Source organism: Oncorhynchus mykiss, chromosome 28 (genome assembly GCF_057628025.1).
Source record: "Oncorhynchus mykiss isolate SJ-2025 chromosome 28, ASM5762802v1, whole genome shotgun sequence".
Lineage (NCBI taxonomy): Eukaryota > Metazoa > Chordata > Actinopteri > Salmoniformes > Salmonidae > Oncorhynchus > Oncorhynchus mykiss.
Window position 1 is genome coordinate 14948012 of NC_143049.1, and position 23634 is coordinate 14971645.

The window sequence follows — 23634 nt, forward strand, 5'->3', positions numbered from 1 at the left end:
TTTTGGTACCCTTCCCCAGATCTATGCCTTGACACAATCCTGTCTCAGAGTTCTATGGACAATTCCTTCGACCTCATGGCTTGGTTTTTGCTCTGACATGCACTGTCAACTATGGGACCTTATGTAAACAAGTGTATGCCTTTCCAAATCATGACCAATCAATTTAATTTAACACAGGTGTACTCCAATCAAGTTGTAGAAACATCAAGTATGATCAATGGAAACAGGATGTACCTAAGCTCAATTTCAAGTCATATAGCTAAGGGTCTGAATACTTACAGTACCAGTCAAAAGTATAGACACACCTACTCATTTAGTTTATTTATTTTTACTATTTTCAACATAGTAGAATAGTAGTGAAGACATCACAATTATGAAGTAACACATATGGAATCATGTAGTAACCAAAAAAGTGTTAAACAAATCAAAATATATTTTATATTTGAGATTCTTCAAAGTTGCCACCCTTTGCCTTGGTGACAGCTTTGTGCACAGTCTTGGCATTCTCTCAATCAGCTTAACAAAGTTAATTAAGTTAATTTGTGCAATTTCTTTCATTCTTAATGTGTGAGCCAATCAGTTGTGTTGTGACAAGGTAGGGGTGATATTTGGACTCATCAGACCAAAATACAGATTTCCACTGGTCTAATGTCCATTGCTCGTGTTTCTTGGCCCAAGCAAGTCTCGTCTTCTTATTGGTTTCCTTAGTAGTGGTTTCTTTGCAGCAATTTGGCCATGAAGGCCTGATTCACACAGTCTCCTCTGAACAGTTGATGTTGAGATGTGTCTGTTACTTGAACTCTGTGAAGTATTTATTTGGGGTGAAGTCTGAGGTGCAGTTAACTCTAATGAACTTATCCTCTGCAGCAGAGGTAACTCTAGGTCTTCCTTTCCTGTGGCAGTCCTCATGAGAGCCAGTTTCATCATAGCTCGATGGTTTTTGCGACTGTACTTGAAGAAACTTTCAAAGTTCTTGAAAGGTTCCGGATTTACTGACCTTCATGTCTTAAAGTAATGGATTGTCGTTTCTCTTTGCTTATTTGAGCGGTTCTTGCCATAATATGGCCTTGGTCCTTTACCATATAGGGCTATCTTCTGTATACCAACCCTACCTTGTCACAACACAACTGATTGGCTCACGCAATAAGAAGGAAATAAATTGCACAAATTAACTTTTAACCAGGCACACCTGTTAATTGAAATGCATTCCAGATGACTACCTCATGAAGCTGGTTGAGAGAATGGCGAGAGTGCGCAAAGCTGTCATCAAGGCAAAGTGTGGCTATTTTGAAGAATCTCAAATATGACATATATTTGGATTTGTTTAACACTTATTTGGTTACTACATGATTCCATATGTGTTAGTTTTGATGTCTCACTATTATTCTACAACGTAGAAAATGTTAAAAAATAAAGAAAAACCCTTGAGTAGGTGTGTCCAAACTTTGGGCTGGTACTGTATGCAAATAAGGTATTTCTGTTTATAATTTTTAATACATTTGCAAACATTTCTAAAAACCTGTTTTCACATTGTCATTATGGGGTATTTTGTGTAGATTGATGAGGATTTTTATTTATCGAATCAGTTTTAGAATGAGGCTGTAACAATACAAAATATGGAAAAAGGGAAGGGGTCTGAATACTTTACGAATGCACTGTATATGGTGGTCAGAGCCATATATTTAGATGTCTCAGCCTTATATTTAGATATTTGGCTTTTATGGTGGTGTGTGGTGATACCAGTGGTTGTAGATTAGAAGGAAATATAGATCCAACTCCAGCGATACTAGTATCATTTGGCTCTTCTTACAGTATTGATCTGTGTGAGTAAGTCCCGCCATTGTTCTAAACAGCTCCCTTAACACAGTCTAACTATGGGATATCAGACAGATGACAATGATGTCACTTTCAGCAAACATACTGACAGTCTGACGCATAGGAGGATCAAAATGCTATATCGGTGCACTAAACTGAGAGGTAAGTACTGTCTGCATAAAAAGGCAGGTACAGCGTATTACATAACATGTGAGAAAGAGAGAGAGCTCACCTCATGGCCAGAGGCTGCACAGTTCAACACAGACATGATGGTGCTCTGCTGAAGCTAGAAAACAGAGAGAATAGTCACCATACTAGTTGAATAAATGGTCTGGACTGGACTGTCAAACTAAGCTTCTTCATATTAGCGGTTTTATTCAATGATGTCATGTTACATTACAGCACATACCTTATAATAACGTAATAAGCTGTTATGAGCATTGACTTTGTCATCGCGTTTTCAACAGTTTTATGTTTCCATTAATGATACAATCTAAGACTATATTTGACAGTGACACTAAGAAAATACAGAACTATTGGTATACACTTCAAGTGAAAAGATCTGAGACCACATCTTGATTAAGATTAGATCAACCTTCACTTTATATTACTTTATACTTATGCACTGCTATGTCACACATTGAAAATACAGACATTTGCCAAAACACAACCTAAACTCAAAATCTTGTCTCACCTTTACTTTCACAGTGAAGTCTCTCAGTGTAGAACAATTCATGAACACTTCAAGCTGCATGTTCATATTTGGTTGGTCAACCAGTGAATCACAAGCAACACAAAGGAATGCTTGACTGGGGACAACAGACATAATGCAGATACTGACATCACATTTCAACCACAATACACAAGTTCCCTTTGCGAAAAAATGAAGTTATTCTATTGGTAAACCAATAAGATTCAATCAGTTAATTAGGCTAATCCCCTATAGGTCATCAGCAGGTGAATTGAAGACTTACGGCTTTTGGGGTGCCATCTCCAAGCGGTCACTCCCACACAGGCTGCAGACTGGCCAGGAGTAGGCCGTGTCCTCATCCACACCAACTATCACACCTACAATCACCAACACAACCATCAGCACTAGCCAGAGAAACAAACCTCTATAGGGCACCACACTGACTAAACTGGCAAGCAACATGGGTGGAAACTGGGACTGAGCAGTGTAACAATTGTACCAATATTCTTGAGGTCACTGTGGTATGGATTAAAAAAGGAAAGATAAAACAAGCTCAGTAAGAAGATAAGAATGACATTTTAGGGTCAAAGGGAAAACAATCAAGTTTGCAGCCCCAGATATTCTTATCTGTGCATTGAAATGGATAGCAAGTGTTTACTCCCTTAAAGAACTGACACAATCATAGTTAACAACTAGAGATATGCCCCCCCAACACACAGCTTATGTAAAATATATACCATATTTACCAACCAATAAAAATAAAAATTCTGCCTTCACACAGAGCCAGGCAAACTGCCATAAGTTAGAACTTGCTTACGAGTGCAGATAAAGACACATTATATGGCAGGTAGCCTAGTGGTTAGAGTGTTGGACTAGTAACCGAAAGGTTGCAAGATCAAATCCCCGAGCTAACAAGGTACAAATCTGTTGTTATGCTCCTGAACAAGGCAGTTATCCCATGGTTCCTAGGCCATCATTGAAAACAAGAACTTGTTCATAACTGACTTGCCTAGTTAAATAAAGGTAAAAAAAATAAAAATAGAGAAAAAATACCCTATTCTACACTACAGAGCCAAGCACAACTGTACCGTGCTGGCCTGGTTATGCATCTACCATAGCGTCTGGAGCCGTGCTGGAAATGACCATTTGAAAATAAACTATCTGAACCAGCAAAGCACGGGTTCAGCACAGCATTCGGGTTGGCGTGAATAGTGTCAATCAGGCATTGGTGTTTGTTTTATTCAGCCAGCTGATCCAACATGGAAGACGAGTGAGAGAGACCTGAACTAATCCAAAGGGTTCACAGTTTCACCTTTGATCTCTCCTGTGACACAGGGTGCTAACAGATGCAACTTATCATGACTTACTCAAGATTCCCTGAGTTGCATATAAAATAGACTGTAGACAGACAGTGAATGCATTTTGTGCCAGTATCTTCAGGGCTTAAGGGCTCTGTAGTTTGATTGGATCTCTTAATCAGATTCATACCATTATCACTGAGTTTAGGATAACAGTATCATCACTTGATTACAGATAGATAGTCCACAGCTAGTTGTATTGGTGGGCCTTGAAAGGTTGTCACTACCAGTGGCTCAACCACTTGAGGGAAACTGTGAATGAGAGTGGAAGAACACAATGCCTTCGACTAAACACAAGAAGGCCTATCTGTCTCGCACAAAGTAGCAAATACAAACAGGCAACAGCCACAACACACTCAAAACCGTTTGTCTGTCTCTCCAATAAAACAATTATCCGGGCTAACCCTGAAAAATAATTGATCAAAGAGGAGAGCGTGACTGACCCGAGAACGTGCAGAGGGAGTTGGGTGGTGTTTCCGGACCCAGGGGATCCAGCGTCACATGTTGTGGTAAGGCCTGAGGAAGGACATGGGGCTGGGATTGAGGTAGGGGCTGAGGTAAGGGCTTTGCCTGGGACAATGACAGAGACCCTGAGCCCAGCGTGCTCTCGGTATGTGGGCAGCACACTGATACCAGAGGCCGCAGCTGCACAACTGACTGCTCCACACACAGGATCCCACCTGGAGAGAAATCATTGCATAGCTTCATAAAACAGTAGTTTGACCTGACATTGGAGGTGCTTTCATTATTACGTTTTGGGGAAGCAGTAGCCATGTATGTGACTTCAGATGTCCTACAGTATACAATACATAGTGGCTAATGCAATATACACTATATAGTGACAGACTAGATGAATAACACCATGTATGTGTCCCAAATGGAACCCTATTCCATATGAAGTGCACTACATAGGGAATAGTTTGCCATTTGGGGAGTAGCCATGATATTGCAGTAAAACAGTACCATGCTCTCTGACTGCGTCCCTGAATGACAAGCGGAAGGTGCTGGGGGTGCTTATTGCCTTGGCGACAGAGGAAGTGAGCACACAGGAAGTGGTCACACACACAGCCAGCGTTCGTCTGCATGGTGGCCCATCGGACTGCTGCTCTTCCTGCAAACTGGGGTCAGTCACCACCAGCCAAACCTCCCCTGGGCTCTGATCACTACTCTGAGACTGGAGGGGAGAGAGATGGGGGGACAGAGAGAGATGGTGGGGGCTATCATTCATATCAACCAAGATGATAATAAAGAGAGGACAAGAAAGAGGGGATCAGTCGTTAGTGTAGATTATTAGAGAGACAAGGCGAGAGAGAGACAACGCGCGAGAGAAAACGCAAGAAAGAGAGACGAGAGAGTGTGAGACAACGAGAGAGAGAGAGAGAGAGAGAGAGAGAGAGCGAGAGAGAGAGAGAGAGAGAGAGAAACATGGTGTGGGAGACTATGAGCTTACTTTCTAAATTCTAAGTGTCTTAGTGAATAAACACCTTTCTGTCTGTATGTGCATCAAACAAAAAGCATGAGTCTCTGCTGGCTCAGTCTGGTTGCTCGGAATCATCCATTTGATGACTGACATAAAAAGCAGAGTGGTATAGACAAAAAGCGTTGGACTTCGCCACACGCTCTGTTCTGGGCCTGTTATCTCCCTCCCGGTGGTCAAAGTGTAAAGGTTTCACTGATCAACAGTAAAAAAAAAAATTGTAAAACACCTGGTAGATAATGTAGGTTAATATTCATACAGATGGTGTTTGCCTCGTCTTGTCAACACAGCAAGTTCAAATGATTCCCCACTGTCCACCGCAGCAGGATGTGATCATGTTCCTGTCAACTCTTTAAATATGTTGTGTTACATCTACCTGTCTCTAATAAGATAGATACAGATAACAGTTTCTCAGTCAGACTATACATTCTCATTGAAATCCAAGGATGCATTTGAAAGTACCTGCGTTCTCTTGTAGATGACAGTGGCGACAAAGCTACAACGATGGCTGTTGAGCTCACACTGAAATAGATGTGACAGGCCGTTACTACAATTCATATTTGATCGATTGCCACTGGCTCAACAAAGTCAGAGCGAAGGAAAAATGTGTCATCTGGTCTCAACAACTCAAATGTTTGGAGGAATAGTTGGGGAGGTAAACAGAGAGTTAGAATTCAGTTCTCGCCCTCTCTCTCTCTCTCTGTGTGTCACTAGTTACCTGCAGTATGTCTCTGAGAGTTTGTTCTGTAGGAGGCAGGTATAGAGAGGACAAAGGCTGTCCCTCTACAGGCTCCACAGAGCCCTCTTGGCCTGACAGCAGATAACAGAAGCTTGGGGCTGGGCCTTTATGTCTGCTGTCCTACAAACAAAACAAACACACAGAGTCAAGATTATAATCCACTACGTGCAGGCAGTATTCATAGCCAGTTTCTTATTGTAACATAAATTAACCATAATAACATGGGTTCTCAATATCAAATGGAAATACTGTATATACATTATTCACGTAATTGAGTTTCAATTGCGGGAAAAGGCAGGGTATGATTCACAACGGAATATTGAATAACCTACACCTTGACAGCTCTGGTTTTCTCCAAGTACTTTGAAAGGCATCACTGGTGGCCAGAGGCTGTCTATCAGGCTGAAGAGTCTGGTCCACCTGTGAGAGCGAGAGCAGAAGAAAGTGAGAGAGGGGTTGGAAAGGGAAAAGACAGTGAACGACAGGGTATACAGAGAGGGAGGTGCAACAATATCAGTTGGTTTCCCTTTTACGGAATGACAGATCTGTTAAGACAGGGCACTTTTTTAGCTTTCACCGAATCAACAGAAAACATGCCGAGACTGGTGCGAGAGAGACACTCTCGCACCTCTTTATCACTAGCAATCTGACTGCTGAAAAGACAAGCCTAGCCGTCTCCCTGCATAGACCTGCAGCGTAGACTTTTTGCAGAGAGCCTATATGCACCTTAGAGATGATTTGCACAGACTCTTCACACATCCAACCCTTACACACAAACACCCATAAACAAAACACACCCCCACTCAGAACTCACACTGCTGCTGTTCTTTTATATACTATTGATTCCACTACCCACCTTATATTTGTAAATACAGTGTAAATACAGCCCATTATTACTATGCATACCAATTTAATTTGTCTATTACTTCTACTACTTGTTATTGCGACTCTTTTCATCGCTATTATTGATTAATGTACTGCATTGTTGAGGGAGTATTACATAAGCATTTCGCTGCACCTTTCATACCCGCTGTAAACTGTGTATGTGAAGAAAACATTTCTTACACACACCAAAACATTTAACCGAGCAAACACCTTATGTAGGGTGTCCAATCAAAAACACATATTTAGACCAATGAGTAAAATCATTTTAATTGTGTAGATACTCTTCTAAGAAAATGAATGGTCCCAACCTTATGTCTCGATCATAATCCATTCAAAAGTTATTGTAGTTACTACCCTGGCCAAAATTAGAGTGACTAAATCAATGGAGGCCAGAGAAAAAAAAAGTGCTAATAAATCTGGAAAATAGCATTGTGTCAGCTAGCACAGATGCTGCGCGAGAATTTAGTCTGACAGGCTCACCGTTGAACTTGTCTTTCTTCTCAAATCCGGAGGACATAAAACCACATAGAGGTGAGATAGATATCGATTTTGAGACGTGACACTAAACATTTTCATATTTTAGTATAAGCTTTTCATATTAATGCAACAGTTTTAAAAGAGTTCTCACAAAAACAAGCGTATCTCTGAAATGTCAACAGAGCACTGAGCGTACCACAATACTTTTATTGTCAAAACCTTTAACAATTCATTCAGTTCGGGGCAACAGAGCAGAGTACTTGTTATCGGATGTATTATGTTACGAAATCCGACTTCTTGGATTTAATGTTAATGACATGTTAGAGAAAGACCCCACTGAACGATTCAGAACATGAAGAATCAGATTTGTCTTGGTAAAATGTATTTTATAACATAATGAAGTGAAATTTCATCATCAAAGCATCTTTTCACCCCCGCTATGTAAATCACACACAAAAACAAGTCTGGCTTCTATTGGTTTCAATTGTTGGTTTCAACTGACAATTTTGACACCTGAGGGCCTGGGTGTTGCTTTGAGGTGCCCCGTCTAGAAAATCCAACTAGGGGACCAACAGAGGAAGACCGAAAATAGCGATGCTTCAACCCCAACTTAAATGCCCAGAAACAAAATAAATTAAACCTGTCCTTGAGTTCAGGGCCACCAGTTAGTCAGTGTATGTGTGTGTGTGTGTGTGTGTGTGAGAGGTTGGGTTGATGTCATTACTATTCCTCCTCTTTGGTGCTGTTAACTCAGTCTGCCTCATTGGTTGTTAAAAACCGGTTCCACAGGGTGTCTGTGTACAGAACTGGCTCTGCACCCCGGGCTGGTCCAACAGGTCAGGATGAAGAATGAGCTCAACTCACACAACACTGACTTTGTTACCGAGACCTTTCTGTAGCTTTATTGTAACATTGTACAAGTGGGCTGATTTGCCTACTGAAGAATGCTGTTTAAGTACAGTAGTATGTGAGTACTGAAAAGATTGATTACAGTAACATGATCTAATTGTCGATTTAATTATGATTAAAATTGAGATTCTTAAGTGCCAACACATCAAAAACACTTGTTTAAGCTTTGATAAAGGCTTATAAAAAGATCAAGCCCCAGCTACTGTATATGCAGGGTTCCACAGTGCTACCTGGAAGTTTAATTTAGGAGCCCCAGTCCGCCAAGAAAAATGAAGGATTATAGCTTTAATACCTCAAATATTTTTCATTGTGCTCCTATATTTATTTGTGTGCGCCTACATTTTTCAACTTAGCCGCATAAGTGTTCCTTGTAAAAAAAAATATATATATTTTTTTAAAGTCAGTGTAGAGCCCTGATATGGCAGGAATGTTTTGTTAAGATAAGAGTATAAGATGGTGGCCTACATGCGTTTGGACCAATCCCAAATTGACACCTAAACTACGCACTTCAGGAAATCAGAGGATTTTACAGGTGTAAGTAATATAGTTATCGCACCACCTTGACCTCAAGTGCATAGGGCAGAGGTGCTTGCTCCTGAAGGGGATATATCCATCATGGCGGACTGTAGACAACAACCCCCGCCTCCCCACCACCACCACCACATTATGGGATGCTTTCTGGCATAAATGAAGCCGTAAACACACTAACCCCTCCTCTAAATGTCCCCACACCAGTTCTCCAAAATGTTTCTAATCTGAGCTCCTGACTGTAGAAAGTAAATCATAGGTCCAGTGCGAGCACCAATGATGTATCACTTTACATGTAAACATGGGACAGTGACATGGCAGGATGATCAGCGGGTGGCCATCTTGAACTCAGGTTGGAAAGTTATGAGAGTTAAGAGTGTATTCGGAAGGTATTTAGAACCCTCAACTTTTTCCACATTTTGCTACGTTACAGACTTATTCTAAAATGGATTACATCGTTTTTTCCCCCTACACACAACACCCCATAATGACAACCAAAAAAATACATAAACTGAAATATCACATTTACATAAGTATTCAGACGCTTTACTATGTACTTTGTTGAAGCAGCTTGAGCTGCTTGGGTATGATGCTATAAGCATGGCACACCTGTGCTTGGGGAGTTTCTCCCATGCTTCTCTGCAGATCCTCTCAAGCTCTGTCAGGTTGGATTGGGAGTGTCGCTGCACAGCTTTTTTCAGGTCTCTCCAGAGATTTTAATCTCCACCCGGCACAGCCAGAAGAGGACTGGCCATCCCACATATGCTCTCTCTAATTCTCTCTTTCTTTCTCTCTCTCGGAGGACCTGAGCCCTAGGACCATGCCCCAGGAATACCTGACATGATGACTCCTTGCTGTCCCCAGTCCACCTGACTGTGCTGCTGCTCCAGTTTCAACTATTCTGCCTTATTATTATTATTCGACCATGCTGGTCATTTATGAACATTTGAACATCTTGACCATGTTTTGTTATAATCTCCACCCGGCACAGCCAGAAGAGGACTGGCCACCCCACATAGCCTGGTTCCTCTCTAGGTTTCTTCCTAGGTTTTGGCCTTTCTAGGGAGTTTTTCCTAGCCACCGTGCTTCTTCACCTGCATTGCTTGCTGTTTGGGGTTTTAGGCTGGGTTTCTGTACAGCACTTTGAGATATCAGCTGATGTACGAAGGGCTATATAAAATAAATTTGATTTGATTTGATTTGATTTGATTTCGATCGGGCTCAAGGCAAGGCTCTGACTGGGTCGCTCAAGGACATTCAAAGACTTGTCCCGAAGCCACTCCTGTGTTGTCTTGGCTGTGTGCTTAAGGTCGCTGCCTGTTGGAAGGTGAACCTTCATCACAGTCTGAGATCCTAAACTCAGTCTGAGATCCTAAGGATCACTCTGTACTTTGCTCCCTTCATCTTTCCCTTGATCCTTACTAGTCTCCCAGTTCTTGCAGCTGAAAAACATCCCCACAGCATGTGCTGCCACCACCATGCTTCACCTTAGGGATGGTGTCAGGTTTCCTCCAGACGTGACACTTGGCATTCAGGCCAAAGAGTTCATTCTTGGTTTCATCAGACCAGAGTCTTGTTTCTCATGGTCTGAGAGCCTTTTACGTTCCTTTTGGCAATCTCCAAGCGGGCTGTCGTGTGCCTTTTACTGAGGAGTGGCTTCCGTCTGGCCACTCTACCATAAAGGCCTGATTGGTGGAGTGCTGCAGAGATGGGAGAACCTTCCAGAAGGAAAACTATCTCCACAGAGGAACTCTGGAGCTCTGTCAGTGACCATCGGGTTCTTGGTAACCTTCCTGACCAAGGCCCTTCTCCCCCAATTTCTCAGTTTGGCCGGGCAGCAAGCTCTAGGAAGAGTCTTGGTAGTTCTAAACTTCTTCCATTTAAGAATGATGGAGGCCACTGTGTTCTTGGGGACCTTAAATGCTGCAGATATTTTTTGGGACCCTTCCCCCCTAGGAGGGGTGCGTAACTTGAGTGGGTTGAGTAACTGACGTGATCTTCCTGTCCGGGTTGGCGCCCCCCTCGGGCTGGTGCTGTGGGGGAGATCTTTGTGGGTTATACTCTGCCTTGTCTCAGGGTAGTAGGTTGGTGGTTGAAGATAACCCCCTAGTGGTGTGGGGGCTGTGCTTTGGCAAAGTGGGTGGGGTCATATCCTGCCTGTTTGGCCCAGTCATCGGACAGGGCCAGTGTCTCCCGACCCCTCCTGTCTCAGCCTCCAGTATTTATGCTGCAATAGTTTGTGTCGGAGGGCTAGGGTCAGTCTGTTATATCTGGAGTATTTCTCCTGTCTTATCCGGTGTCCTGTGTGTATTTAAGTATGCTCCCTCTAATTCTCTCTTTCTTGGAGGACCTGAGCCCTAGGACAATGCCTCAGGACTACCTGGCCTGATGACTCCTTGCTGCCAGTCCCCAGTCCACCTGGTCATGCTGCTCCTCCAATTTCAACTCTCCTGCCTGCGGCTATGGAACCCTGACCTGTTCACTGGACGTCCTACCTTGTCCCGGACCTGCTGTTTTGGACTCTCTCTCTAACGCATCTGCTGTCTCAACCTCTGAATGCTCGGCTATGAAAAGCCAACAGACATTTACTCCTGAGGTGTGACCTGTTGCCAGAAGAGGACAGGCCACCCCTCAGAGCCTAGTTCCTCTCTAGGTTTCTTCCTAGGTTCTGGCCTTTCTAGGGAGTTTTCCCTAGCTACCGTGCTTCAACATCTGCATTGCATCACCTTCTCAACTCAGTCTCTAGGCTTCTCACCTACCTCTTCATTGTCATTCAGGGGACGCACTAGTGTGTTGTATGTGGCAAACTGCCTTCCCACTGTCCGCTGTCTTTCCAGAGAGCGCGCTGAAGCTGTAACTAGCAAGTTGGCTGTCTCTTCTCTCTTCAGTCGCATGCTTGGATACATACAGTATTGCTCCAAACGTGCATCACTGGTTCTACTTACAGCCATTAGTTACCCGAACCCGCATATTAGACAAGCCCGCACCCAATTTTTTTTACATTTACTCATCAGATCTACAGTAATCTCGTAGTCTACCTATTTTGGATTAAAAACGTTGAATTTCGCTAAAAAGTGTCTAGTTTGCATCCATGTTACATAGACAGGTGTGCCTTTCCAAATTGTGTTCAATCAATTGAATTGACCACAGGTGGACTCCAATCAAGTTGTAGAAACATCTCAAGGACGATCACTTGAAACAGGATGCACCTGAACTCAATTTTGAGTCTCATAGCAGAGTCTGAATACTTACAGTGGGGCAAAAAATTATTTAGTCAGCCACCAATTGTGCAAGTTCTCCTACTTAAAAAGATGAGAGGCCTGTAATTTTCATCATAGGTACACTTCAACTATGACAGACAAAATGAGAAAAAAAATTCCAGAAAATCACAGTGTAGGATTTTTAATGAATTTATTTGCAAATTATGGTGGAAAACAAGTATTTGGTCACCTACAAACAAGCAAGATTTCTGGCTCTCACAGACCTGTAACTTATTCTATAAGAGGCTCCTCTGTCCTCCACTCGTTACCTGTATTAATGGCACCTGTTTGAACTTGTTATCGGTATAAAATACACCTGTCCACAACCTCAAACAGTCACACTCCAAACTCCACTATGGCCACGACCAAAGAGCTGTCAAAGGACACCAGAAACAAACCTGCACCAGGCTTGGAAGACTGAATCTGCAATAGGTAAGCAGCTTGCTTTGAAGAAATCAACTGTGGGAGCAATTATTAGGAAATGGAAGACATACAAGACCACTGATAATCTCCCTCGATCTGGGGCTCCACGCAAGATTTCACCCCGTGGGGTGAGTGAAAACCTCCTTCCATCAGCAAGGGCATTGAAGATGAAACGTGGCTGGGTCTTTCAGCATGACAATGATCCCAAACACACCGCCCGGGCAACGAAGGAGTGGCTTCGTAAGAAGCATTTCAAGGTCCCGGAGTGGCCTAGCCAGTCTCCAGATCTCAACCCCATAGAAAATCTTTGGAGGGAGTTGAAAGTCCGTGTTGCCCAGCAACAGCCCCAAAACATCACTGCTCTAGAGGAGATATGCATGGAGGAATGGGCCAAAATACCAGCAACAGTGTGTGAAAACCTTGTGAAGACTTACAGAAAACGTTTGGCTTCTGTCATTGCCAACAAAGGGTATATAACAAAGTATTGAGATAAACTTTTGTTATTGACCAAATACTTATTTTACACCATAATTTGCAAATAAATTCTTAAAAATCCTACAATGTGATTTTCTGGATTTTTTCTCTCATTTTGTCTGTCATAGTGGAAGTGTACCTATGATGAAAATTACAGGCCTCTCTCATCGTTTTAAGTGGGAGAACTTGCACAATTGGTGGCTGACTAAATAGATTTTTGCCCCACTGTATGTAAATAATGTATTTCTGTTATGATTTTTTTTATACATTTGCTAACATTTCTAAAAACCTGTTTTCGCTTTGTCATTATGGGATATTGTGTGTAGATTGATGAGAAAAAAATATAATTTCATCCATTTTTAGAATAAGGCTGTAACGTAACAAAATGTGGAAAAAGTGAAGGGGCCTAAAAACTTTCCGAATGCACTCTAGGTTAAATGAAGGCAGTGGAAACTGGCCATGGATTTCATATCAGGGACACAAATGGTAGATATGTAACGTTCACAGTTCACACCTGTTTTTGTAGCTTTAACCTCAGGCCTAAGCCCAGGACTACATTGGCCTTGTTCGGGACCTAGAACAGATAACCTCACGAATAATCATCAAAATCTTAATACATATTTGAATTTTAATCTTAATACAGGAAAATACATACCTCTGGCTAACAATAGTCTGTAGCCCTGGGTTGAAGTTCAAGCGAAAGGCCTGCAGTGTGTGTGTGACTCTCTCACCTTTCCCGAGTGACCCGCTGCACCACTTTGATGGCTCGCAGGATGCAGGTCCGGCCCTCCCACTTCCTGGTGTAGAGGTGGAGAGGGTCCTCAGACGGCAGAGGGTGGAGCTGGACCATACTGAACATCCCATAGCCGTCCTGGACCAGCACACACAGCCTGGAACACACAAACACAGGGAGAACGTAACACACAGTTAAATAAACTGAGGGTTGCAAGACAAGTTAGTCATTTGCCAGTCCATTGACTATTATTTCAAATCTGTATTGATATATTAATGTGTGTTGGTGAGGGTGTAAGAATACAACATTAACTGAACACACATTATGAATCAAACTCAAAGCTTTGTGATTTGGGCTTATATTGACATTTTAAAGTTGAGGTGTCAGAGGTTGGTTTGACAGGCTGGCTGCTGAGATTGAGACCCGTTGGCCTAGTAAACAAGATGTGCTGTTCTGCCACAGAATTCTGCTGCTCTCAGCAACCAAGAAAGATAAGGAGATAGCAGAAGGAATTACTAGGAGATAGCAGAAGGAGTTCAAATCAAATTGTATTTGTCACATGCGCCGAATACAACAGGTGTAGACCTAACAGTGAAACGCTTACTTACAAGCCCCTAGCCAACAATGCAGATTTAAGAAAATACCTATAAAAAAAATGTTTTTTTAAAGGTATGAGATAAGAATACCAAATAATTAAAGAGCAGCAGTAAATGACAATAGCGGGGCTATATACAGGGGGTACCGGAACAGAGTCAACGTGCGGGGGCACTGGGGTCGAGGTAATATGTACACATAGGTAGAGTTATTAAAGTGACTATACATAGATAATAACAGAGAGTAGCAGCAGCGTAGAAGAGGGTGGCTGTAGTGCCTTGCGGTCGGAGGCCAAGCAGTTGCCATACCAGGCAGTGATGCAACCCGTCAGGATGCTCTCGATGGTGCAGCTATAAAACCGGTATCATAAGGAGTTACTAGGACTAACAGCGGGATATCAGAGGGAGTCAACAGGAGGAGTTAATATGAGTTAGCAGAAGGAGATAGCAGAAAAAGACAGGATTTCAAGTCAGCCCTTCAAGTCCAGACACAGCCGCTGTACTGTACCAGTCCTTAGAGGGTAAACAGTGCTGTTCATAACCCCCAGTTAAAAGATACCAGAGGGGGGAGTGGACTCTTAGTGCTCTATACCCTCCGTCAGTAGAGGGGGAGGAAAAACAGTGGGAGGAGTAGGAAGGAGAGGTGTGTAATGGACGAAAGTTCAAGGCTAACCATGCATTTGCATTTCCCAGACACTAGGAACGTTTTGAGTCTGTTGGTTTCCATTCCAGCCACCTGCTTGGCTATATAAACTGTGTTGGTAAACATTGGTCTGTGTTTATTTCTTATCTACATCATACCAAGTTGCTAGGGAACAGTACAGCGTTTTATTGTTAACAATTACCAATCCATAACCTACTTACACAATGCTGTAAATGGCTGAGTCCAATAATCCAAAGAAGAAACATTCTTCTACACTATAAGGTGTAATCAGTTAAATTATGGAACTGCATACATGGGAGGTCCATGGGGAATGTCTGAAAAAGTCTGAATATGTGGATCATGATGTATTTCATGGTAATATACAGAGAGCATACAAAACATTTAGAACACCTGGTCTTTCCATGAAAGGCTGATCACGTGAATTACGGTGACTGCTATGATCCCTTACTTATGTCACTTGTTAATTAAATCAACTCCAAAATCAGTGTAGATGAAGGGGAGGAGACAAGTTAAAGAAGGATTTTAAAGTATTGAGACATGCATTGTGTGTGCTATTCAGAGGGTGAATTAGCAAGACAAAAGTGACTTTGAACGGGGTATGGTCGTAGGTGCCAGACGCACCGGTTTGTGTCAAGAACTGCAACGCTGCTGGTTTCTCACGCTCAACAGTTTCCCGTGTGTATCAAGAATGGTCCACCACCCAATGGACATCCAGCCAACTTGACAACTGTGGAAAGCATTGGAGTCAACATGAGCCAGCATCCCTGTGGAACGCTTTTGACACCTTGTAGAGTCCATGCCCCGACGAATTGAGGCTGTTCTCATGGCAAGGGGGGGGGGGGGGGGTGCGACTCATTATTAGGAAATTGTTCCAAAGGTTTGATATACTCAGTGTATCTCCATTAACAACATACAGATTTTAGGGAAAACAATTTGTCAGGTAATTTATCTAACAATGACCTAAGGGGAGAAATTGAACTTTTGCGTGGTAAATATTATCATCTGCTGTCAATCAGATCAAGCCAAAACACTGCTCTTGGGTGAAGCAATCTAAAGTTATCCTAATCGGAATACTGATCGTAACTAAACACCGTTTAAGACACTGGGCATCTATCAATCAGTGCATTTAGAAAGGATTCAGACCCCTAGACTTTTTCCACATTTTGTTAGGTTACAGCTTTATTCTAAAATGTATTAAATCGTTTTTTCCCCCCTCATCAATCTACACACAATAAAAAAAAATGCAAATAAATTATAAAACATTTATCTCTGCACAGCTTTATTCAGATCAATCCTGAGATTTTCAATCATATTCAAGTCCAGGCTCTGGCTGGGCCACTCAAGGACATTCAGAGAAACTCCTGCGTTGTGTGCTTATGGGTCGTTGTCCTGTTGGAAGGTGAACCTTCACCCCAGTCGGAGGTCTTGAGCAGGTTTTCATCAAGGATCTCTCTGTACTTTGCTCCGTTCATCTTTCCCTCGATCCTGAGCAGTCTTCCAGTCCCTGCCGCTGAAAAACATCCCCACAGCATGATGCTGCCACCACCATGCTTCACAGTAGGGATGGTGCCAGGTTTCCTCCAGACGTGACGCTTGGAATTCAGGCAAAATACTTCAATCTTGGTTTCATCAGACCAGAGAATCTTGCTTCTCATGGTCCGAGAGTCCTTCAGGTACCTTTTGGCAAACTTCAAGTAGGCCGTCATGTGCCTTTTACTGAGGAGTGGCTTCCGTCTGACCACTCTACCATAAAGGCCTGATTGGTGGAGTGCTGCAGAGATGGTTTTCTTTCTAGAAGGTTCTCCCATTTCCACAGAGGATCTCTGGAGCTCTATCAGTAACCATCGGGTTCTTGGTCACTTCCTTGACCAAAGCCCTTCTCCCCCGATTGCTCAGTTTGGCAGGGCGGCAAGCTCTAGGAAGAGTCTTGGTGGTTCCAAACTACTTCCATTTAAGAATGATGGAGGCTACTATGTTCTTGGGAACCTTCCATGCTGCACAAATGGTTTTTGCTCTGACATGCACTGTCAAATGTGGGACCTTATGTAGACAGTTGTGTGCCTTTCCAAATCATGTCCAATCAATTGAATTTACCACAGGTGGACTCCAATGAAGTTGTAGAAACATCGCAACGATGATCAATGGAAACAGGATGCACCTGAGCTCAATTTCGAGTCTCATAGCAACGGGTCTGAAAACTTAGTTACCTGCTTTTTTATTTTTAATACATTTGCAAAAAAGTATAAAAAACTATTTTTGCTTCTTCAATTGTGTGTAGATGGATTAAAACAAAAATAATCTCACATTTTAGAATAAGGTTGTAAAGTAATAAAATGTGGAAAAAGTCAAGGGGTCTGAATACTTTCAGGCTGTAATCAGGTAATCATCCTCCATACATAGTTATGCTGCATTCAGTTATAAGAGTGTAATCCTATCTGTTTTAAATATAATATGATTAATAAAACAACACAGGGAGGGACAGAGAAGCAGTCTAGTATTAAATTGTTTACAGTGACACTAAATATAGTGTTGACATATGTAAACTTGTCTCCAGTTACAGCTAGTATCTCTGCGCTCCGGTCAAGACATTTGTGCATTTGTTTCTCTTCGTGCATATTTTCCACCAAATACACATTAATAGCTACATTCATTTGGGAGATTTATCATTTTGGGCAGAACTGAAAAATATCCTGTAGTACTCTCTGACTAAACTTCTATTTTGCAAATGTTGAAAAACAACCACAGAGATCTAAAATCAGAGCATGCATAAAATAGTCTTAACTGGAATAGCTAATTTTGTCCAATGTAAACAGTCGCTGTTTTAAAGTCAACTGCGGCACAAAACTTAGCCTACACAGGTTTCTCTTTCTTTTCTTTTTTTAACAGCAGAGCCTGTTCAAACCTGAAATCCTAAGTGAAAGCTAATCGGTGAAGAGAGAGAGAGAAAGTTGGGAGAAAGGTAAGAGGGGGGAGGGAGTCTTGTGGTATTACCATCTTGACATAACCACCCATCTTTCCAGCCCCTAAACTAAAACTATACCCCATTCAGCCTCTCTTTTTAGCCTTTTCCAGTACCACTCAGTTTCAGTCACGGGCTGATTTCAGAATTTGTTATTGTGAGCAATCACAAGAACTCTCAGCAACTCGGGGGTTCTTCCAGGAATTACGATCCATTGAGCGTGTCCAAATACACACACAGACACACACACCTTCTTACACACACACACACACCACTTGGCCCCACAGTAAGTAAGAGACCCACACATTAACACAGCCGAGAGGCCTCATTGACAGGGGGCATTGAGGAGGGATTCCTTCCTCTGCACCGTCCACCAATCACGTCGCAGAGTGATAAACATGCTTGTAACAGGATCCCTGCAGCACATTGTGTTCCAAGCTCTGTGAAAATAGCCAGCCTCCTCCTCCTCCTCTCCTTCCCCATGCTCTCCTCCTCCTCACTCCCTCCCTCTCCTTTCCCCCTCATCTTGTCTTCTCTTCTGCCTCTCCTCCTACCCCACCTTCTCTATTCCCCACTCCCTCCCTGCAAACAGTTAATCTTCTTGTTTATTCAATTCTGAATTTACTGGAACTAAACATCTTCTAGCATAAATATAATCCTGGTTTCCTCTCTCCCCTGTGTATGTGAAAGGAACAGGCTATAAAATCGAACAACAAAAAGGACTAGAGAAAAGTGGCTACCCAGAATAGTGAGATAGACATTGGGGAGAGGGAAACAGAGGTCCATAGGTCACTCATCCTACTTTCTTTGATCACTTAAATGTGGACGTTGGGCCAGTGGATTATGGACTAGGCCTACATTGCACTAACCTGTATTACAAATAAATAAAAAATAATAATAATAATTCAAATTAAAATATCAGAACAAAGATTTCAAATGTTGGATTACTACAGCCAAAGTACACATTACTACATTATCATTTAAATTGACTAGATGAGATGGCAAATTCTTATTCCTCAACAAAGTGTGCAATACGGACACTGACTAACAGACTCGAGCAGAGGCAGGCAGGCAGGCAGGCGTTCATTCTGAAATTCCAGACCTCATGGCCACATCCAGGACACACCCCCACCTGAGCCAGCTCAATCTGGTTGTTGACTAAGGAGGCAGTCAGGCTGAAGGCTGTGCACTGTGTTACAAAGTGTGCTTCAAAGTGTGCGTGCATGTGTTTCCTGTGAGAGGTGGTGTTTGCTTACCAAGCTGTAGCAGCATGGCAGGAGCAAAGGGGACAGGAGCAGAGGTGTCAAATTACTACTGCCGGTCAGTCAATTAGTGACAGCCTAGTCAGCTGACCGGGACTCCCCTTCTTCTACCCTCTTGTACCACTCCAGTACCACCCTAAAATACCACTCTAGTCCCCACGTGCAGCTCACAGTGATCCCCCTCCGCACCCTGCCTCGGATCCCATCCCTCAATAAAAGTAATTTTAAAGTCACCTACAATTTGAGTGTAATAATTGTCAATGATATCTTGGGTTCAACATCAGAGGTAATTAATTATATGACTAATGGCTGATTAAAGGTAATAAAGCATGGTAGCAATTCAACAATATGGCTCCTAAAGAAACATAATACTTCAAATGGCAGAAGCCATGATTGCACATCCCAGCACTTTTTTCCAGTCCATCCGGTGCAATTTGTATATACACACACTGAACAAATTCTGTTACAGTTCACATCAGGAAATCATTCAATTGAAATAAATTCATTAGGCCCTAATTTATGGATTTTACATGACTGGGAACACAGATACCTTAAAAAAAAGGTAGGGGCGTTGATCAGAAAACCAGTCAGTATCTGGTGTGACCACCATTTGCCTCATGCAGCGCAACACATCGCCTTCGACATGGAGTTGATCAGACTGTAGATTGTGGCCTGCGGAATATTGTCCCAATCCTCTTCAATGGCTGTGCGAAGTTGCTGGATATTAGTGGGAACTAGAATACACTGTCGTACATGTTGATCCAGAGCATCCCAAACAAGCTCAATGGGTGACATGTCCTACGAGTATGCAGGCCATGGAAAAACTGGGACATTTTAAGGTTCCAGAAATTGTGTACAGATTGTTGCAACATGGGGCTGTGCATTAGCATGCTGAAACATGAGGTGATGGCGGCGGATGACAGGTATCACAGTATATCTGTGCATTCAAATTGCTATCGATAAAATGCAATCGTGTTCGTTGTCCGTATGCTATAACCCCACATCAGCAAACCGCTTGCCCACACGACGCCATACACTCTGTCATCTGTCTGATACAGTTGAAACCGGGATTCACCAGCGTGCCAGTGGCTATTGAAAGTGAGCATTTGCCCACTGAAGTTGGTTACAACGCCAAACTGCAGTAAGGTCCCGACTCTGGTGAGGACGACGAGCATGCAGATAAGCTTCCCTGAGACAGTTTCTGACAATATGTGCAGAAATTCTTTGGTTGTACAAACCCACAATTTCATCAGCTGTCCAGATGGCTGGTCTCAGAAAATTCCACAGTTGAAGAAGCCGGATGTGGAGGTCCTGGGCTGGTGTGGTTACACGTGGTCTACGGTTGGGAGGCCGGTTGGACGTACTGGCAACAGCTCTGGTTGACATACCTGCAGTCAGCATGCCAATTGCACGCACCCTCAACATTTGAGACATCATTGTGTTGTGTGACAAAACTGCACATTTTAGAGTGGCCTTTTATTGTCCCCAGCACAAGGTGCAGCTGTGTAATGATGATGCTGTTTAAATCAGCTTCTGATATGCCACACCTGACAGTTGGATGAATTATCTTGGCAAAAGAGAAATGCTCATTAACAGGGATGTTAACAAATTTGTGCACAATTTTTGGGGGAGAAAAGCTTTTTGTCCTTATGGCAAATTTCTGGGATATTTTTTCACCTTATGAAACCAACACTTTACATGTTGCCTTTATATTTTTGTTCAGTAAAGATGTATTTTAGTGATATATATTTTATGTTATGATTTTCATGTTTGTCTCTTGAAAACTGCCGCAAAACAATTTCCCATTGTGGGATAATAAAGGGAAGTACTACTAGTACTCTCAACGACCATGCATTCTATCATGAGCTCCAGTCCAGGGTCCATGTTCAGGCAACTGTCAAGTCTGTCTAACATAAAAAAATAGCTTAAAAAAAACAAGCTTTCCCCTCAAGCAAATAGCCATTCGCTCTCTGAACAAGGTAATTAAATGGAAATTGGTTTTATGTAGTCTGCTCGTCAATCAAAGTTTATTGCTGGCAGTCCTGGAAGCTATAGGTTAGGCAGCGTTGTGCCACCCTGTGGCCAGTGGGCATTACTGGGCATCCCCTCCCTCACCTACTGCTGCAGCCAGGACCCAGCAGGACCCTCCCTGGAGCTCAACAACATGTCGTCTTTTGTTCCAGAGAATTGGCCTGGTGGATCACGACAGCACAGCAGGTCTGGCTTCAATTATAAATGTTTATTTCCTTTGTCAAGCAATGCCATATGGCTGGAGAGTTAAGAGACAGCCCTCTGTGGAGGGGGGTCTGTTCAGCTAACTGTCCAGTGTTTCGAGATTTCTATGAACTATGACTTATAATTAATAACAATATGTGTAAAATAATTTTCCTTCCAAGAAATTGTAATTAAGTACTTCAAAAAGCAGTTTATCTGTGTTGGAATGGTGTGGGAATACCACAACAAAAGAACACTGTGGGTGTATACCGGTCAATAAAAATATTTGTGAGAATGGTCTGCTGATTGGCCAGCTCATCTTTCCTCGGGAGGATGACATCATCCTATGAGGAAATAGCAAGCATTTTTTAAATAGTCTGTTGATGTTAGTTTTTTTCCTTCTCATATTTATGTGTTGGCTACAAAGGCAAGTATAGGATGAGTCAACAACATTATTTGAGTATGAGTTAACAGAACTAAGCTGGGGCACATGTTGCCACCAAGGCGAGGCAAATGTCCATGGAGAGGCAGAACAACTTGCTGCAGGAAAGAATAAACAATGGAATAAACATTGCATATGGTCAAGAACCAAAATAACATTAGAAAGTGACATTATCAAAAGGGGGAAGTATCAGCCTATATAGCCAACACACAGTTTGGGCTTCAGTAAGCATCAGAAAATAGCAAGCGATTCACATCTTTCTCTGAAGTTCTCTACCATTACATTTTTACATTTATATTTTGTAATTTAACAGACGCTCTTACAGTGTTTTCCATTAGCGCCGGCTGTCGGCTAAATCAGTCGGTTGACTCATTTTCAGTAAGTAGGCTACTTTTTATTTAAAAGTTTAAATTCGCTACTCTGTCGAACCTACTAGAATGAACAATCTGCATTTTCTAGGGATCTATTGATAGGAGGCACCTGCCTGTCAGACACAAATTGTGCAATGACACGGAAACGCAGCAGAGAGGAAGAGGCGTAGAGAGAGTATTCAACTGCCATTGCTAGGGCAGAGACATTAGCATCTCGTCATTGTATACAGATCTCTGGTTGCAGGCAAATTTCTTTAGGCCTACATGGAGGTGAGAGAGCATGATGTTCGTGACTTTGCAGGTGGTAACAATGAATCAAAATCCACGACTCAGCTTAATTGTTTTCACACATTCATTTATTTTGCTAGTGTTTCACATAGCCAGCCACGAGGAGTCATGACGCATATTTACAGTACGTTGATTGACAAATGAACAGCAAGTGTTGACTATAGTTGATAAAAAATATTTTAAAAACTGTCGAACGGACGAAATAAAGTTGATCTCCTATTCCATTTGCCATTCATAAATCATGCAACGTGGTTATACGTCCATGCCATGGTATTTGTATTTTTTTTATTCTGGATCCCCATTAGCTGCTGCCTTTGCAGCAGCTACTCTTCCTGGGGTCCAGCAAAATTACATATAATAAAACAATACATTACACCACAATATTACACACTACTCTACCATAACATATATACAATCCAAAATCAATACAGCAAAATAACAATTTTAAAATGCGTGTGTGAGTAGTGTGTCTGTTCGCATATGTTTGCGAATGCTGTGGGTGTGTGTTTCTCGTCACAGTCCATACTTTTCCATAAGGTGTAGTTTTATCAAATCAGATTTTACTGATTGACTGAGCTACATGATGTGGAACACAGTTCCATGTAGTCATGGCTCTATGTAGTACTGTGCGTTTCACGTAGTATGTTCTGGACTTGGGGACTGTTAAGAGATCTCTGGTGGTATGTCTTGTGGGGTATGTATGGGTGTGTGAGCTGTGCGCTAGTTGCTTAGACAGCTCAGAGACTTCAACAGAGACTTTTGACCATGACAAAATTATTCATTACAATATTTAGTTGAGGTTTAGGGTTTAGTGGATGATTTGTCCCAAATACAATGCTTTAAGTTTGCTTAATATTTAGGACCAGCTTATTTCTTGCCACCCATTCTGAAACTGACTGCAGCTCTTTGTTAACTGTTGCAGTGATTTCACTTGCTTTGTTTGCTGACATGTATTGTGTTGAGTCCTCTGCATATATAGACACACAGGCATTACTCAGTGCCAGGTCATTAGTAAAGACTGAAAAAATGAAGGGGCCTTAACAGCTGCCCTGGAGAATGCCTGATTCTACCT

The 23634-nt window shown here is 42.3% G+C and overlaps 1 protein-coding gene across 5 annotated transcripts in view; it reads right to left on the reverse strand.

Moving 5' to 3' along the window:
• spidr (scaffold protein involved in DNA repair) overlaps positions 1 to 23634 on the reverse strand; it is an 85515-nt gene that overhangs the window by 4614 nt on the left and 57267 nt on the right. For all 5 annotated transcript variants that reach the window (XM_021589233.3, XM_036966699.2, XM_090225461.1 and 2 more), the window contains 9 exons: positions 13768 to 13926; positions 6413 to 6500; positions 6060 to 6200; positions 5804 to 5863; positions 4828 to 5038; positions 4308 to 4544; positions 2790 to 2883; positions 2510 to 2624; positions 2048 to 2101 (listed from right to left, as the gene is read on the reverse strand). In XM_021589233.3, coding sequence (XP_021444908.3) covers positions 2048 to 2101; positions 2510 to 2624; positions 2790 to 2883; positions 4308 to 4544; positions 4828 to 5038; positions 5804 to 5863; positions 6060 to 6200; positions 6413 to 6500; positions 13768 to 13926 — 1159 coding nt within the window. The remainder of the gene's footprint in view (positions 1 to 2047; positions 2102 to 2509; positions 2625 to 2789; positions 2884 to 4307; positions 4545 to 4827; positions 5039 to 5803; positions 5864 to 6059; positions 6201 to 6412; positions 6501 to 13767; positions 13927 to 23634) is intronic.